The sequence below is a fragment of the Rhinopithecus roxellana genome, chromosome 13 (assembly GCF_007565055.1).
Source record: "Rhinopithecus roxellana isolate Shanxi Qingling chromosome 13, ASM756505v1, whole genome shotgun sequence".
Taxonomy (NCBI): Eukaryota; Metazoa; Chordata; class Mammalia; order Primates; family Cercopithecidae; genus Rhinopithecus; species Rhinopithecus roxellana.
The window spans coordinates 21,859,796-21,875,264 of record NC_044561.1 but is presented as its reverse complement, the minus strand read 5'-3'; the positions used below and the strand labels follow the sequence as shown (position 1 = coordinate 21,875,264).

Genomic DNA, 15,469 nt, shown 5'->3' with positions numbered 1-15,469 from the left:
TACTCGGGAGGCTGAGGCACAAGAATCACTTGAACCTGGGAAGCAGAGGTTGCAGTGAGCCAAGCTTGTACCACTGCACTTCAGGCTAGGCAACAGAGTGAGACTCTATCTCAAATAAATAAATAATAAAGCCATTCAACTAAAGAACCGATTATCAAGCAGAAGCACAATGCCCAGGTTCCATCAGGTTTTTATTTGTACATCAGTGACTGTGAAAAAGCAATTATTCCCATAATTAAAATACAAATTATAAAAAACGGACTTAAAGAAAAGAAAGATGACAGAGTGAAAGAAGGTACATTTCTTTCATGTTCAAACCACGGAGTTCACAATACAGCAGCACACACAGCCAGGCGCTTTGTGGTCTCGGCACCCTCAGCTTCCCCTTCATGGGGCCGCTTTCGACTAGTAGAAGGCTGAAAATAAAGGAAAATGGAGAAATGTTCACAAGAAAATCACTGGCTTCTTTAAGATTATCAAAGTTCCCCAATACACTTCCAGTAAAGTGGGGGCATTTGATGTGAAATTCTAGTACCAAAAATTACTGGTTGTCATCATTGACAACTGAGTCCTCACCACAGCCCGGAACTCAGATATGCTTATCTAATAGATATTTCTCTCCCTTATGGTTTCTGACCTCTGAATGATGTATACTGAAAGCAAGTAGCATAACCAACTTCCTCTTGATTATCTTCTTCTAAATATCAAGTTTAAAAGGACTATAATTCCTCTCAGTTGAAGCCCCAAGTCTTGCTGTTTTGCGGGAAGATAATCTTTGTGCCTTAGTTGTTTTCCCATATATAAAATTGTGAGGAAGGCTGGGTGCGGTGACTCATGCCTATAATCCCAGCACTTTGGGAGGCCAAGATGGGCAGATCGCTTCAGATCAAAAGTTAGAGACAAGCCTGACCAACATGGCAAAACCCCATCTCACCTAAAAATACAAAAATTAGCTGGGTGCAGTGGCAGGCACCTGTAGTCCCAGCTACTCGGGAGACTGAGGCAGGAGAATTGCTTGAACCCAGGAGGCAGAGGTTGCAGTGAGCTGAGATTACACCACTGCACTCCAGCCTGTGTGACAGACCAAGACTCTGTCTCAAAAAAAAAAAAAAAAAATTGGGGACAGGAAATAGTGGGAAAAAGGAGGGCTACCACTCAACAACAACAACAACAAAAAAGCAGGACTGGAATTAACTTATACTTACAAAGAACTTTAAAGAATAAAATTATAATCAAGGAATCAACTACTGATCCAAATTTTAATTTTTCCAACAAATTTATATTTGAGCCTCTAATAGACTCTTTCAAAACTGCCTTGCAGGTGACCTTTTGGATGACAATCCCTGGCTGTGCTTATCTGTCTATTACGTGTTAGATATTAAACGTATCCTGCACTTTTAAATCTAAGGGTGCTGGAGTGGATCAAGTTAAAACAGAGTTTTTACTACATTATAATTGAAACAATGTTAAGCAATTGCTACTCAGGAAAATCTTCAGACACATCATCTTTGCTTATCAGCTCCTTAAGCCCAGACTACATTTAGTGATCATCAGGAATACAAATGCCTGGGCTAGAACCTGGGGTAGAGCTGTGGATTCATTTTCCTCAGACAGCAGATCTTGAAACTTTCTCTTCATGTCTTCATCCTGTGAGGGAATTAAAAACATAAGTAGCTGTGTCTGAAGGATAGAAAGCTCCTAGAAGGACAGGGCTAGCATGCCCCTGGAAAGAGGGAGGAAAAGATGTCCGTCCAAGAATCATCCCCTTGATGAAGATCCCACAGCTAAGGCATTATGTGTTGCCCCCCTCTACCTTCCCAGAGGAGTCTAATTAGCAGTCAATGCTCCATCAATCCTGGCTGACTCACATCCACATGCCTAAAAGCTCTCAGTGGGTCAATCACAGCCTCCAGCAGTCAAGAGTTTCTAAATTAGTATCCCAGATCCTGAGAAAGATGGCAATCAGGAGACCAGAGGCTGCGCCTGACTCCATGCAGCTCCTCAAATCCTTCCAGGACCACCCTCCACCTGCTGCCCCTGCCATGAATGAGGCCAGTTACCCAGGCTATCCTAACAACCAGTCCAGCACCCTAGGAAAATTCACCCAGCAGATGCCATACAAATTGTCAGAAGTACTTGAGCCCACAATATCCCAGAGCTCAGGTCTAATGAGAAAGGGAGACAATAAACAGAACAAAGCATTACAGGTGTTTCATGCTGCAGGAGCGGGAGATGAGGAGGGCACAGACAGTGTGTATAAAAGTAGCTCCCACCTCTCTGGATGCTCACTTCTGCAGGGTTCAAGGATTTGCATTAGGAAACCCTGAGAGGTGGTCTGGTGCAGCCTCCTCATCTTCAGCAAGGTGAAAGGAACATCTATAACTAGGAATGTGGCCTTTGTGTGCTGGCCAGAAGCCCAGTTCAGCCACTCACAGGTGGCATGTGCAGAATACAGACCCAGAGTTATCTGATTCCAATGCTTCATGTACTTTCCCACCCAACTCCAGCCCCACTTGGCTCCCACTGAGCCAAGCGTACCACAGTGGGCAAAGGGAGAGGATACAGTAAAGTCCTCCACCATTTGGCAATTTGATGGATATGGAAATTTTACAACACTAGGTTGGGCATGGTGGCTCATGCCTATAATGCCAGCACTTTGGGAGGCCAAGGTGGGAGAACTGCTTGAGGCCAGGAATTTGAGACCAGCCTGGGCAACATAGTGGGACTGTGTCACTACAAAAAAATTTTAAAATTAGGCCGGGCACGGAGGCGCCCACCTGTAATTACAGCACTTTGGGAAGCCAAGGCGGGTGGACCACCTGAGGTCAGAAGTTTGAGATCAGTCTGGCTAACATGGTAAAACCCCGTCTCTACTAAAAATACAAAATTAGCCGGGCAGGGTGGTGCACGCCTGTAATCCCAGCTACTCAGGAGGCTGAGGCAGAAGAATCGCTTGAACTCGAGAGGCAGAGGTTGCAGTAAGCGGGGATCACACCACTGCACTCCAGCCTGGGTGACAGAGTACGACTCTGTCTCACAAAAAAAAAAAAAAAAAAATTTAAAAATTAGCCAGACATGGTGGCATACACCTGTAGTCTCAGCTACTTGGGAGACTAGGGCAGGAGGATCACTTGAACCTGAAAGTCATGGTGCAGTGATCATGCCACTGCACTTCAGCCTAGGTGAGAGAGCAAGACCCTGAGGAAGGAAGAAAGGAAAGAAGCAAGGAAGGAAAAAAGCGAGCAGGGGAGGAAAGGGGGGAGGAAAGAGGGGAGGGGAAGGGAGGGGAGGGGAAGGGAGGGGAGAGGAGGGGAACGGGAGGGGAGGAGGAAGAAAGAAAGAAGGAAAGAAGGACCAGGCACAGTGGCTCACGCCTGTAATCCCAGCACTTTGGGAGGCCGAGGCAGGGCAGATCACTTGAGGTCACTCTGTTTTAAGTTTCTCAGTGTAGCTCCCCATTGCCATATGACAGCAGCAAGCTCATCTGGATTCCACTCCACACCCTCTCATGGCCTCACTTAGGATCTCAGTTATCTTGCAGTGTCACTCTCAAAAGTCCATCTCTTAGCAGCCCTTCAGTGAAGCCAAACAGAGTGGTCACAAGCCTAATCGGGCCTATATTTAAGACAAGTAAACAGGCCAGGTGCAGTGGCTCGTGCCTGTAATCCCAGCACTTTGGGAGGCCAAGGTGAGTGGATCACCTGAGGTCAGGAGTTCGAGACCAGCCTGACTAACATGGTGAAACCCCGTCTCTACTAAAAGTACAAAAATGAGCTGTAATCCCAGCCACTTGGGAGGCTGATGCAAGAGAATCACTTGAACCTAGAGGCAGAGGTTCCAGTGAGCTGAGATCGTGTCATTTCACTCCAGCCTATTAGATAAAAGTGAGACTCCATCTCAGAACACGAAATAAATAAATAAATATTGATTTTCTTCATTATGTCTACAATTATTCCCAAATATTAAATTAGCCAGGAACAGTGGCTCATGCCTATTATCCAAGCACTTTGTGAGGCTGAGGCGGGAGCATCTCTTAAGGCCAGGAGGTCGAGGCTGCAGTGAGCTATAATTGCACCAGTGCACTCCAGTTTAGGCAACAGAGGAAGACCTTGTCTCCAACAATAAATAAAATAAAGATTAAATTATAATATCCCTTAAAAGCAAACAGAAGAAATCCTCTATTTCAGGCAGTAAATACAAGGCAGAGAGTAGATATAAGGGATGCTCCCAAAACTGGGCACTCTGTTAATGACAAAACAGAGACCAGAATCCACATTCCCAACACTCAGTCCAGCGCCAGACCCACAAAACCATTTGTTTTTTTTTTTGAAAACACTGAATTTTCCCAAAATAAAACCCAAACTATCACTAACAGATGTTTTAGATGGTCAGTCTTCATCTTTGTCTTCATTCAATGCTCATTCCTCCTTTTACTGCAAAAGCAAAAGGTGGATAAAAGAGTGTTCCAGGGATACCCTGCAACAGAGTTGAACTTCACCTTCTCCTTGGTTGTTAATAAGTTTTCTTTGAGACAAAGAAGTACAAGAAAAATAGGCTATGCTTGCTCATAAATTTCAGGCAGATGCAAACCCTGTTCCCAGGCTCAACTGGCCAGCTCTATTTTTTTGTTAGAGATGAACACAGCTCCTGTACCTCTACATTTAGATCCAAGAGTTTCCCTATTAGGACACATGAAAAGAGCCAAAAGACATGTTTCTCTTTTTCATCAAACTTAAAATCCCCACATGCAAAGGCACCCTTTGTTTCCAAACCCCTTTCCTCCAGGGTCCTGCTGTTTCAAATCTGTGTGGTCTATTAAATGCTAAATCATCGGACAGATTTCTTCTGGGGAGACTGTAGTTTCCAGGGCAACATCCAAAATACATATATCTGTCTTTTTTTTTTTTTTTTTTTTAAGGATTTGTCGTTCTCAACCTGAGCTGGCCTGAGCAAAACTGTTAGGTGTAGAGGATTGGAACAGAGAATGGGGACAGTCTTCCCAGAGTCCCAGAAGTATGGGGCTGAGGCTGGATTGCCCAAGGAGTTCCTGGACCAGTAATCCCCAGAGAAACAGCATGTAGCTCAAGTAACAGCCTCTAGAGCTCAAGCTACCTGGTTCTGTCCCCTATCTCCACAGAAAACAGATTGATACGGTTTGGCTTTGCGTCCCTATCCAAATCTCATCTCAAATTGTAATCCCCAGGTGTTGAGAGAGGGACCTGTTGAGAGGAGACTGGCACATGGGGGCGGTTTCCCCCAGGCTACTCTCGTGATAGTGAGTGAGTTCTCACAAGATCTGACAGTTTCATAAGAGGCTCTTCGCCCTTCACTTCCTTCACACACTCTGTCCCCTGCTGCCATTAAGACATGCCTTCTTCCTCTTCCACCATGATTGTAAGTTTCCTGAGGCCTCCCCAGCCACATTGAACTGTGAGTCAATCAAACATCTTTTCTTTATAAATTACCCAGTCTCGGGCAGTTCTTTATAGCAGTGTGAGAGCAGACTAATACACAGACCAAAAGAAAATTAATAGAAAGGGGCATGGCTGTGCTGAATGGAACTGCTCATAACAGAAGACCAGACATCTATCAGAAAAACCTGCCCAATGCTGTAGCTAATTCCAAAACTAAAGATTAACCCAGCAAAGCCACAACGTACTTCCAACTCTTGGCAGTTCCAAATGAGGTCAGCATTTAATAATGGCAGCCCGAACCCCTAGCAGGAACACAGCAGTAATACAGATGAAAGGTGCAGGTGATAGCCTTCACTAAGGACACGTTTACTCACCTGAATGAACAAGCAGTAGGACCCTTTGTACCCAGTCACTTGGGCTTGAGAAACAGCTGGATTCTCCCTAGGGAGGCTGCCCTCCTCCCCTCCCGCAGCTTCCCTGATTTATGGTTGAAGATGGCTGGAATGCACCCCACCTATGAGGAGCGGTGGACATGGCTGGGGGTAGAGCCAGAACAAGCCCTCAAAGGAACACAGGGCAAACTGGAGACTCGGGGCAGTCAAGTGGAACCAGAACAGGACAGAAAGTGAGCTTGTACATCCAACAGCCATGAGTAACATCAAAAAGGTTCTAGCCTGACCAACATGGTGAAACCCCATCTCTACAAAAAATACAAAAATTAGCTGGGCATGGTGGTATGCACCTGTAATCCCAGCCACTCAGGAGGCTGAGGCAGAAGAATCGCTTGAACCCAGGAGACGGAGGTTGCAGTGAGCTGAGATCGCGCCACTGCACCCTAGCCTGGGTGACAGAACGAGAACCTGTCTCAAAAAAAAAAAAAAAAAAGCAGGTTGTAACCCATCCTCTAAGATATCCCCCATATATCTAAAACAATTAGATTAAGCAGACTCAACAAAGTAAACATGTTTCTGTCCTCTGCCTCATGTCTCTCAGGCAGCAGAGCTTCCCATGTATTTTATGCTAGCAGGCACTATCCCACACCCACCTGAAGCCACGGGTGTCTTAAGGCTTCTTCTGTCGTAAAACGTGCCTTGGGATCCACTACCAACAACTTCTTGACAAGGTCCAGAGCTAAAGCAACAATTGGGCAAATCACAGTGAAAAGGATAAATATATTAAATTGTAATAGTATGCCAGAATTAACAGGCCACCATCCAGAAAGAGCAGAGAGGGTCTGAGATCATCACTGAGTCAGCAGACAGGGCCCCCTAATTTTCCTCACTCTCTGTATTCAGAGTACTATGAGAAGACCAGGAATGATAATGACACTCCCTCTCTCCTGCTGCTGGGACTTCAGTCACGACCTCTTCGCTGCCTGTTCCCTCTCTTGTTGCCTGTTGACTCAAGGTCAAACTAATTAAAGCTAAACTTCCACCCAATTCTAAGATACTTGGGATACACAGCAAACTCTCCCTGACATCTACAGATGGATGGGTGAGAATTACTCAGCCAGGGAGAGGCTTCCTGGAACTGCAGACTTGTCAGAAATAAAACTTGACTACTCCGGCCAGGCGCGGTGGCTCAAGCCTGTAATCCCAGCACTTTGGGAGGCCGAGATGGGCGGATCACGAGGTCAGGAGATCGAGACCATCCTGGCTAACACGGTGAAACCCCGTCTCTACTAAAAAAATACAAAACTAGCTGGGCGAGGTGGCGGGCGCCTGTAGTCCCAGCTACTCCGGAGGCTGAGGCAGGAGAATGGCGTGAACCCGGCAGGCAGAGCTTGCAGTGAGCTGAGATCCGGCCACTGCACTCCAGCCCGGGCCACAGAGCAAGACTCCGTCTCAAAAAAAAAAAAAAAACAAACAAACAAACAAAAAAAACTTGACTACTCCAGCAAGCAACAAATGCATGCTGGCTTGTATATTACAACACTATTATTCCTTAAATATTCTGACATTTAACACAATCGCCTATGTTATATTATTTGACATTTAATTTTCTACTTTCTCTTTGGGGAACTAAAGTTGCCAGGATAAATTATAAAATACAAAGTAACTAATGACATCTAGTTTTTACATGCTTGCTTACTCAAAGGAAACCCTGTAACTAAAAAGTTACAAGTGCACTTTTTTTGGGCACTAAAATAGGTACCAGGCACTTGTGTACATTATACTTAACCCTTACAAAAACCTTTTAAGGTAGGGATTATTGAGGGTCCCTTTACACAGAAAGAAATTGGAGACAGAGGTTAAATAACTTGCCTAAGGCCACACAGCTAAGTAGTAGCAGACCCGGGACCTGGGTGCACACGCTTAATAATTTCCAGTGCCTCTCAAATGGTGTGAAACAAACAACAGAAAATAAGAACAGAATTGACAGAAGAAAACACCATGGACTTTGGAAAGAAACTCCCACCACAGCACATACACATTTTAGCATACCACAAATTCTTAAACCTTTTGTATTCATACCCTTTTCTGAGACCTCTGCCCAGACTTCAGGAATGAAGTTGTATTTTCCACTGGTGATCTGATCCTTCAGTGACACTTGAGTCCTATGCTCAGAGAAAGGTGGATACCCACTAAGGCTTAATATTGGTAGAGAGAGAAAGGAAAATAAATCAAGTGGCATTCTCAGTGGCATTCAGATATGAAGATTTCTTTCTCAGCATAATGAAAAGTCAAGATTTTTCTTTAAATCAATAGTCAAAAAGTGAGCTAGGCTGGGCACAATGGCTCATGCTTGTAATCCCAGCACTTTGGGAGGCTGAGGCAGGAGGATCACTTGAGCCCAGGAGTTCGAGACCAGCCTGGGCAACATGGCAAAACCCCATCACTACAAAAAATAGAAAAATTAACTGGGCATGGTGGTGTGCGCCTGTAGTCCCAGCTACTCAGGAGGCTGAGGTGGGAGGATCACTTGACCCAGGAGGCAGAGGCTACAGTTGGCCAAGATCAAGCCACTGCATGCTAGCCTGGAAAACACAGCAAGACACATTTGTGACTTCATTTAATCACCTCCTACTAGAGTGTGAAGCAATGAAAATGTTTCTTACCAGATAAAAAGAATAACTCCTAAACTCCAGCAGTCCACAGCACGGTTATATCCAGCAGTCCCAACAGAAACAAGAACTTCAGGAGCCAAGTAGGTAGGGGTTCCACATAAGGTTCTCATGAGAGAGGTCTCCCCCAAAATTTTGGAGTGCCCAAAATCAGTAATCTAAAATTCAGTACAAAAGGGGATAATGTTGAACTATGTCATAAATAAAAATATTAACATAGTCTGCCAGTCCAAGAAGACATGTAGGCTAGATCAGTTTCTATTGTACAATTCACACCTGCCATTAATCTGGAATCTACAGATTATGTCTTTGCAAGTTAAGACATTTAATTTTGCTTAAATTAAAATTCCTGGCCGGGCGCGGTGGCTCACGCCTGTAATCTCAGCACTTTGGGAGGCCGAGATGGGTGGATCACGAGGTCAGGAGATCAAGACCATCCTGGCTAACAAGGTGAAACCCCGTCTCTATTAAAAAATACAAAAACTAGCCGGGCGAGGTGGCGGGCGCCTGTAGTCCCAGCTACTCAGGAGGCTGAGGCAGGAGAACAGCGTAAACCTGGGAGGCGGAGCTTGCAGTGAGCTGAGGTCTAGCCACTGCACTCCAGCCTGGGCAACAGAGCGAGACTCCGTCTCAAAAAAAAAAAAAATTCCTGAGCCTAGGAATATCAACACTCAGGCTTTCCAACTTAACCTATGTCCTCTGTAATCTTACAAAAAGCTTATTGCCATTATCACAGACATTTCAGGATTCTAATTAGTTCTATGTGGTTCTTAGGCCCCAGTGTCTCAAACTTGGCTGCACTATGGAATACCTGGGGAGCTTGGAAACACATGCTTATAACTGAGTGCCACTCTCAGCTTCTGAAGTAAAGCCTGGATGTCATAAATCCTAACAAGAGATTCTAAAGTGATGCCAGGCTTGAGAAACACGGAAAGGCAGGGCACGTGATTACTCATTCATTCATTCATTCATTCACCTATTCTGAGATGATGTCTCACCCTTTTGCACAGGCTGGAGGGCAGTGGTACGATCTTAGCTCACTGTAACCTCTGCCTCCCGGGTTCAAGTGATTCTCGTGTCTCAGCCTCCCAAGTAGCTGGGATTACAGGCACCCACTACCATGCCCAGCTAAATTTTTGTATTTTTAGTAGAGATGGGGTTTTGCCATGTTGGCCAGGCTGGTCTCAAACTCCTGACCTCAGGTGATCTGCCTGCCTTAGCCTCCCAAAGTGCTGGGATTACTGGTGTGAGCCACCATACCCAGCCCACCCGTCCATTTAGACCTGTCCTCTCTCTCTCTCAGCACAAAGGTCACTTGTACACAACAAAGCTCAATAAATGCTCATTCGAATCTGGATAAGAGCAATGTCACCTGATCTCTAAAATAATTGGTAAGAGGTCATATTCTCAACCTTTTAACACTCCCACTTTTTATTTGAGGAATTAAAAGTTTCTGAACAAGAATCTACAGGAATAGCCACATACAGAATGCCAATTCTTACCTTTATAAGACAGTCCTCTTCTTGAGATGACAGTAAAACATTCTCTGGCTTTAAGTCACGGTGTATAATACCGTTTTCATGAAGGTACTACACAGAAAGGCAGGCATGACCCTCAGATTCATGCAGTAGATAAGTAGAATCAAAGTTACCAACACACACATCTCACAGCTGGGTGAAACCGTAAGCCGTGATACACACAATCATATTGTCCAAAATCATAGAAAACTGTTGGGGTAAAGTTTACAAATTTGTTTGAGAAGATCTTTAAAAAGCAGGGAAATGAAAAAAGCAACTTAGAACGATCAACCTTTCATTTCACTTTAAGATAATAAACAACCCTTCACATGGCAGAACTGTAAGGTGTCAATTTCAATACAAATACAAATGGGTAATAGAAAATGTTTTGCGAACATACCAAATAAACACAAAAATTCAACCAAAATGATATATTTGGTTATTGCAGTCCTGGGAATATTTTTAAAGGGAATCTATACAAATATATATTTGTAAATTATCTGTTTATGTGAGTTAACCTATTCCTCAATGCAAAGACTTTGTCTTTGAAAACTCTATTGTCTGAAATAGCATATAAAAATGAACAAACACCAACACACTATGCCACATTTCTTTTCTTTTCTCTTTTTTTTTTCTTTTCTTGAAATAAGGTTTCACTCTGTCCCCCAGGCTGAAGTGCAGTGGTACCATCTTAGCTCACTATAGCCTCAACCTCCTCAGCTCAAGTGATCCTCCCACCAGCATGCCACTTCGACCAGCTAATTTATTTATTTTTTTGTAGAGACGGGGTCTCACAATGTTGCCCAAGTTGGTCTGGAACTCTTGGGCTCAAGTGACCTTCCTACCTCAGCCTCCCAAAGTGCTGGGATTACAGGCATCAGCCACCATGCCTAGCCATGTTTCTTTAGGAAACAAAATTTTCACATATCCACAAACTGTACTCAATTCATGTTAGTATTCTTGGTTACTCAATATAAATAAATGGAATAAACCAATAAGGGAGCAATACACTGAGTAGGTGACAGCCACCATTAAAAAGGCTTGCGTTGTACCCCATAACATGTACACCTACTATGTGCCCACAAAAATTAAAATTAAATTTTTTTTTTTTTTTTTTTTTTTGAGACGGAGTCTCGCTCTGTCACCCAGGCTAGAGTGCTGTGGCCAAATCTCAGCTCACTGCAAGCTCCGCCTCCCAGGTTCACGCCATTCTCCTGCCTCAGCCTCCTGGGTAGCTGGGATTACAGGCGCTGCCACCTCGCCCGGCTAGTTTTTTGTACTTTTTACTAGAGATGGGGTTTCACCGTGTTAGCCAGGATGGTCTCGATCTCCTGACCTCATGATCCGCCCGTCTCGGCCTCCCAAAGTGCTGGGATTACAGGCTTGAGCCACCGCGCCCAGCCTAAATTTTTTTTTAAAAGGCTTGTGGGCGGGCACGGTGGCTCACGCCTGTAATCCCAGCACTTGGGGAGGCCGAGGTAGGTGGATCACCTGAGGTCGGAAGTTCAAGACCAGCCTGATCAACATGGAGAAACCCCGTCTCTAAGAAAAATACAAAAAAATTCGCCAGGCATGGTGGCGCATGCTTGTAATCCCAGCCACTCGGGAGGCTGAGGCAGCAGAATCGCTTGAACCCAGGAGGCGGAGGTTGTGGTGAGCCAAGATTGCGCCACTGCACTCCAGCCTGGGCAACAAGAGCAAAACTCAGTCTCAAAAAAAAAAATTTATCTTGATCCTCACTCTGTATAAGGATTGCTCCCAATCACTGCATTTCCTGCATGGAGTGGGTTTTCAAGAAGAGACTGTGGAAGGGAATGGCCACAACCACATTTGGTCTGGGAAATGGTGATGTTCCTCAAAGCAAGTGCCACCAGCTATTTTTTCATCTAACACTCACTGAATAGAGATGGCTATGTGCGTGCCCTGCCAGCCAGCCCACTGCCGTGAACAGGATGCTGCACCTGAAGGGAAACACCTAGTTCTGAGCCATGGGGGACCAACCCATCTGTCACAATCATCACAACTTGCAGCTTTGCCCTCAAACCTGCCCAGCTCCCACTCTGAGTTAAGAGAGACTTCTACAAGGATCAAGCAGAACTAATGAACTAATGATCAAGACCCCTCCAGAAATACCTCCAAGCTAAAGTTAGGCAACATAGGACCATGCTATCCCTTTTTTTAAAGACAAAGTCTCACTCTGTCGCCTAGGCTGGAGTGCAGTGGCATGACTGTGGCTCACTGCAGCCTCAACCTCCCAGACTCAAGTCATCCTCCCACCTCAGCCTCCAGAGTGGCTAGGATCACAGTTGCCCGCCAGTATGCCTGGCTATTTTTATTTTTTATAGAGATGAGGGTCCCACTATATTGCCCAGGCTGGTCTTAAACTCTTGGGCCAAGTGATCCTCCTGCCTCAGCCTCTCAAAGTGCTGGGATTACAGGCATGAGCCACTGTGCCTAGCCTATTTATTTCTTTAATTCCCTTTCTTACTTTCTCTTAAGTTACACAGTGAGAGTTTTTTCTTTTTTTTTTTTTTTTTTTTTTGAGACGGAGTCTCACTCTGTCGCCAGGCTGGAGTGCAGTGGCATGATCTCAGCACACTGCAACCTCCACCTCCCGGTTCAAGTGATTCTCCTGCCTCAGCCTCCCGAGTAGCTGGGATTACAGGCATGCACCACCACGCCCAGCTAATTTTTGTATTTTTAGTAGAGATGGGGTTTCACTACGTTGGCCAGGATGGTCTCAATCTCTTGACCTCGTGTTCTTCCCACTTGGCCTCCCAAAGTGCTGGGATTATGGGCATGAGCCACCGCACCTAGCCAGTGAGAGCTTTTTCATCTCAGTGAAAGGAGTGGGGCATTTTTGCCAAGAAGAGAACAGCAAACACACAGATTCTCTTCTGAGTTGTTGTTTTTTTTTTTTTTTTTTGAGATGGAGTTTTGCTCTGTCGCCCACACTGGAGTGCAGTGGCTGGATCTCAGCTCACTGCAAGCTCCGCCTCCCGGGTTTAGGCCATTCTCTTGCCTCGGCCTCCCGAGTAGCTGGGACTACAGGCACCCGCCACCACGCCCGGCTAGTTTTTTGCATTTTTTTAGTAGAGACGGGGTTTCACCGTGTTAGCCAGGATGGTCTCAATCTCCTGACCTCGTGATCCGCCCGACTCAGCCTCCCAAAGTGCTGGGATTACAGGCTTGAGGCACCGCGCCCGGCCTCTCTTCTGAGTTTTAATCGACGGTCCCTCAATTTCTGCCTAATTCAGGGAGTAATTCAACTAAAAGAAAGTCATCCGTCAAAATAATTGAGGGCTTCTCTTACCTGTACAGCCAAGAGCATCTGGTAAAAATAGAGCTTGCAGGTAGCTTCTTTCAGGCGTTTATTCCCCACCACTTTGTCAAACAGCTCTCCCCCTTCCATCCTGAAACACAAAGGCAAGGAAAGGGGTTCATTCCCTGGGGAGAAACGCACGTGGACAGAAGATAATAAAACAAACAAAACAAATTCATTAAGACAAGCAAACAGTTGATATTTTTATTCACTTTTGACTCCCATTTTTAAAACTAATGAGGTAATAAGCCTTATTCACAATCAGATGTCCTGGTTGGAAACTAAGGAACGAGATGAAAGGAGTGGGCATTGGAGGCACTTGGGGAACTTTAAAAAATCCGATTCAGTAGCTTGGAAGTGGGGCCCAGGAGTTGCTTTTGTTTTTTTTTTTGTTTGTTTGTTTTTTTGGGGTTTTTTTTTTTTGAGACATTTGCTCTGTCACCCAGGCTGGAGCGCAGTGGTGCAATCTTGGCTCACTGCAACCTCCACTTCCCAGGTTCAAGTGATTCTCATGCCTTAGCCTCCCAAGTAGCTGGGATTACAGGTATGTGCCACCAAGCCCAGCTAATTTTTGTTATTTTTTTAGTAGAGACAAAGTTTTGCCATGTTGGCCAGGTTGGTCTCAAACTCCTGGCCTCAAGTGATCTGCCCACTTTGCCCTCCCAAAAGGGCTGGGATTACAGGTATAAGCCACCGCACCCAGTCAGGAGTTTGCATTTTTATCACACACCACAGATGATTCTGAGACTGATGTAGAAGAGCAAACAGAAATTTACAGACAACCAGGATCTGAACCCCAACTCTACCACTTCCCAGCTTTTGGACTTTGGGCAAGCTATTTAACCTGTCTGAGTTTGTTTCTACCACTTAAAAAATGGGGATGATACCATCTACCTTGATGGTTGTTTTAAAAATTAAGACATAACTGATGTAGGAAAAGCTCCTGGCACCGTGCTTGGCAAGGTTATTCTTTTATTTATTTATTTATTTTTAGATGGAGTTTCACTCTTGTTGCCCAGGCTGCAGTGTAATGGCACGATCTTGGTCACCGCAACCTCCACCTCCCAGGTTCAAGCGATTCTCCTGCCTCAGCCTCCCGAGTATCTAGGATTACAGGCATTCCCCACCATGCCTGGCTAATTTTGTATTTTTAGTAGAGACAGGGTCTCTCCATGTTGGTCAGGCTGGTCTCGAACTTCTGACCTCAGGTGATCTGCCCACCTGAGCCTTTTCAAAGTGCTGGGATTACAGGCGTGAATCACCGCGCCCAGCCCTGTGTTATCACTTTTATTAAACTGTGTTAACTAGATTCAGTCAGGTAACAATCTCCTATTTGATAGCAGTAGATATTCCTTGAAGATCCACAAGCGGCTTCAGGCTCTCCTAGTGCTGTGATCAGGGGTGTTGTATACCATATAGTCTTTTTTCGTATGTTTTTTGAGACAGTCTTGCTCTGTCCATCACGGCTCACTACAACCTCTGCCTCCCAGGTTCAAGCAATTCTCCATGCCTCAGCCACCTGAGGAGCTGGGACTACAGGCATGTGCCACCATGCCTGGCTAATTTTTGTATTTTTAGTAGAGAGGGGGTTTTGCCATGTTGGCCAGGCTGGTCTTGAACTCCTGGCCTCAAGGGATCCGCCCACCTCAGCCTCCCAAAGTGCTGGGATTCCACCTGTGAGCTACCACACGCAACCTGTTTTCTATATGTGTTAATGATCACCCTGCATAGATACCATTTGCCAACTAGGAGCAAAGCATTCTGTACCTGCCACAATAGCTGCTCCCAGAAACAATATTTATGCAGGAGTAGATATCAAGACAGGTATCTTCCAGAAATGAGACAGGAAGTTATTCTGATTACAGCAAATAACACAAGACATTATTGCCACTGAAATAAACTACCAAAACACTGAAAGATACTCAGGAGCCACCATGCAACCTGGTCCTGGGTTGAAAAGACCTGCATAGAAAGGCCTACCCAGGTAGATATTTCAGAGTAGAGTCGTCCCTCAGTATCTGGGGGGACTGGTTCCAGGAGCCCTCTCAGATACCAAAATTCATCATGCTCAAGCCCTTTATATAACATGGCATAAGATTTGCATATAATCTATGTATATCATCCCATCTACTTTTTTTTTTTTTTTTGAGGC

At 45.1% G+C, this 15,469-nt stretch overlaps 1 protein-coding gene across 4 annotated transcripts in view; it reads right to left on the bottom strand.

Annotated features, from left to right (window-relative positions):
- Positions 1-170: 170 nt before the first annotated feature.
- The window catches only part of CHEK2 (checkpoint kinase 2), a 51,871-nt gene continuing 36,572 nt past the window's right edge, over positions 171-15,469 (bottom strand). For 2 of the 4 annotated variants that reach the window (XM_010359172.2, XM_030915123.1), the window contains 7 exons: positions 13,309-13,408; positions 9,981-10,067; positions 8,473-8,636; positions 7,889-8,004; positions 6,460-6,545; positions 1,579-1,647; positions 171-416 (listed from right to left, as the gene is read on the bottom strand). In XM_010359172.2, coding sequence (XP_010357474.1) covers positions 327-416; positions 1,579-1,647; positions 6,460-6,545; positions 7,889-8,004; positions 8,473-8,636; positions 9,981-10,067; positions 13,309-13,408 — 712 coding nt within the window. In that variant the 3' untranslated portion in view covers positions 171-326. The remainder of the gene's footprint in view (positions 417-1,578; positions 1,648-6,459; positions 6,546-7,888; positions 8,005-8,472; positions 8,637-9,980; positions 10,068-13,308; positions 13,409-15,469) is intronic. The other 2 variants (XM_010359181.2, XM_010359191.2) reach the window with 2 other exon arrangements.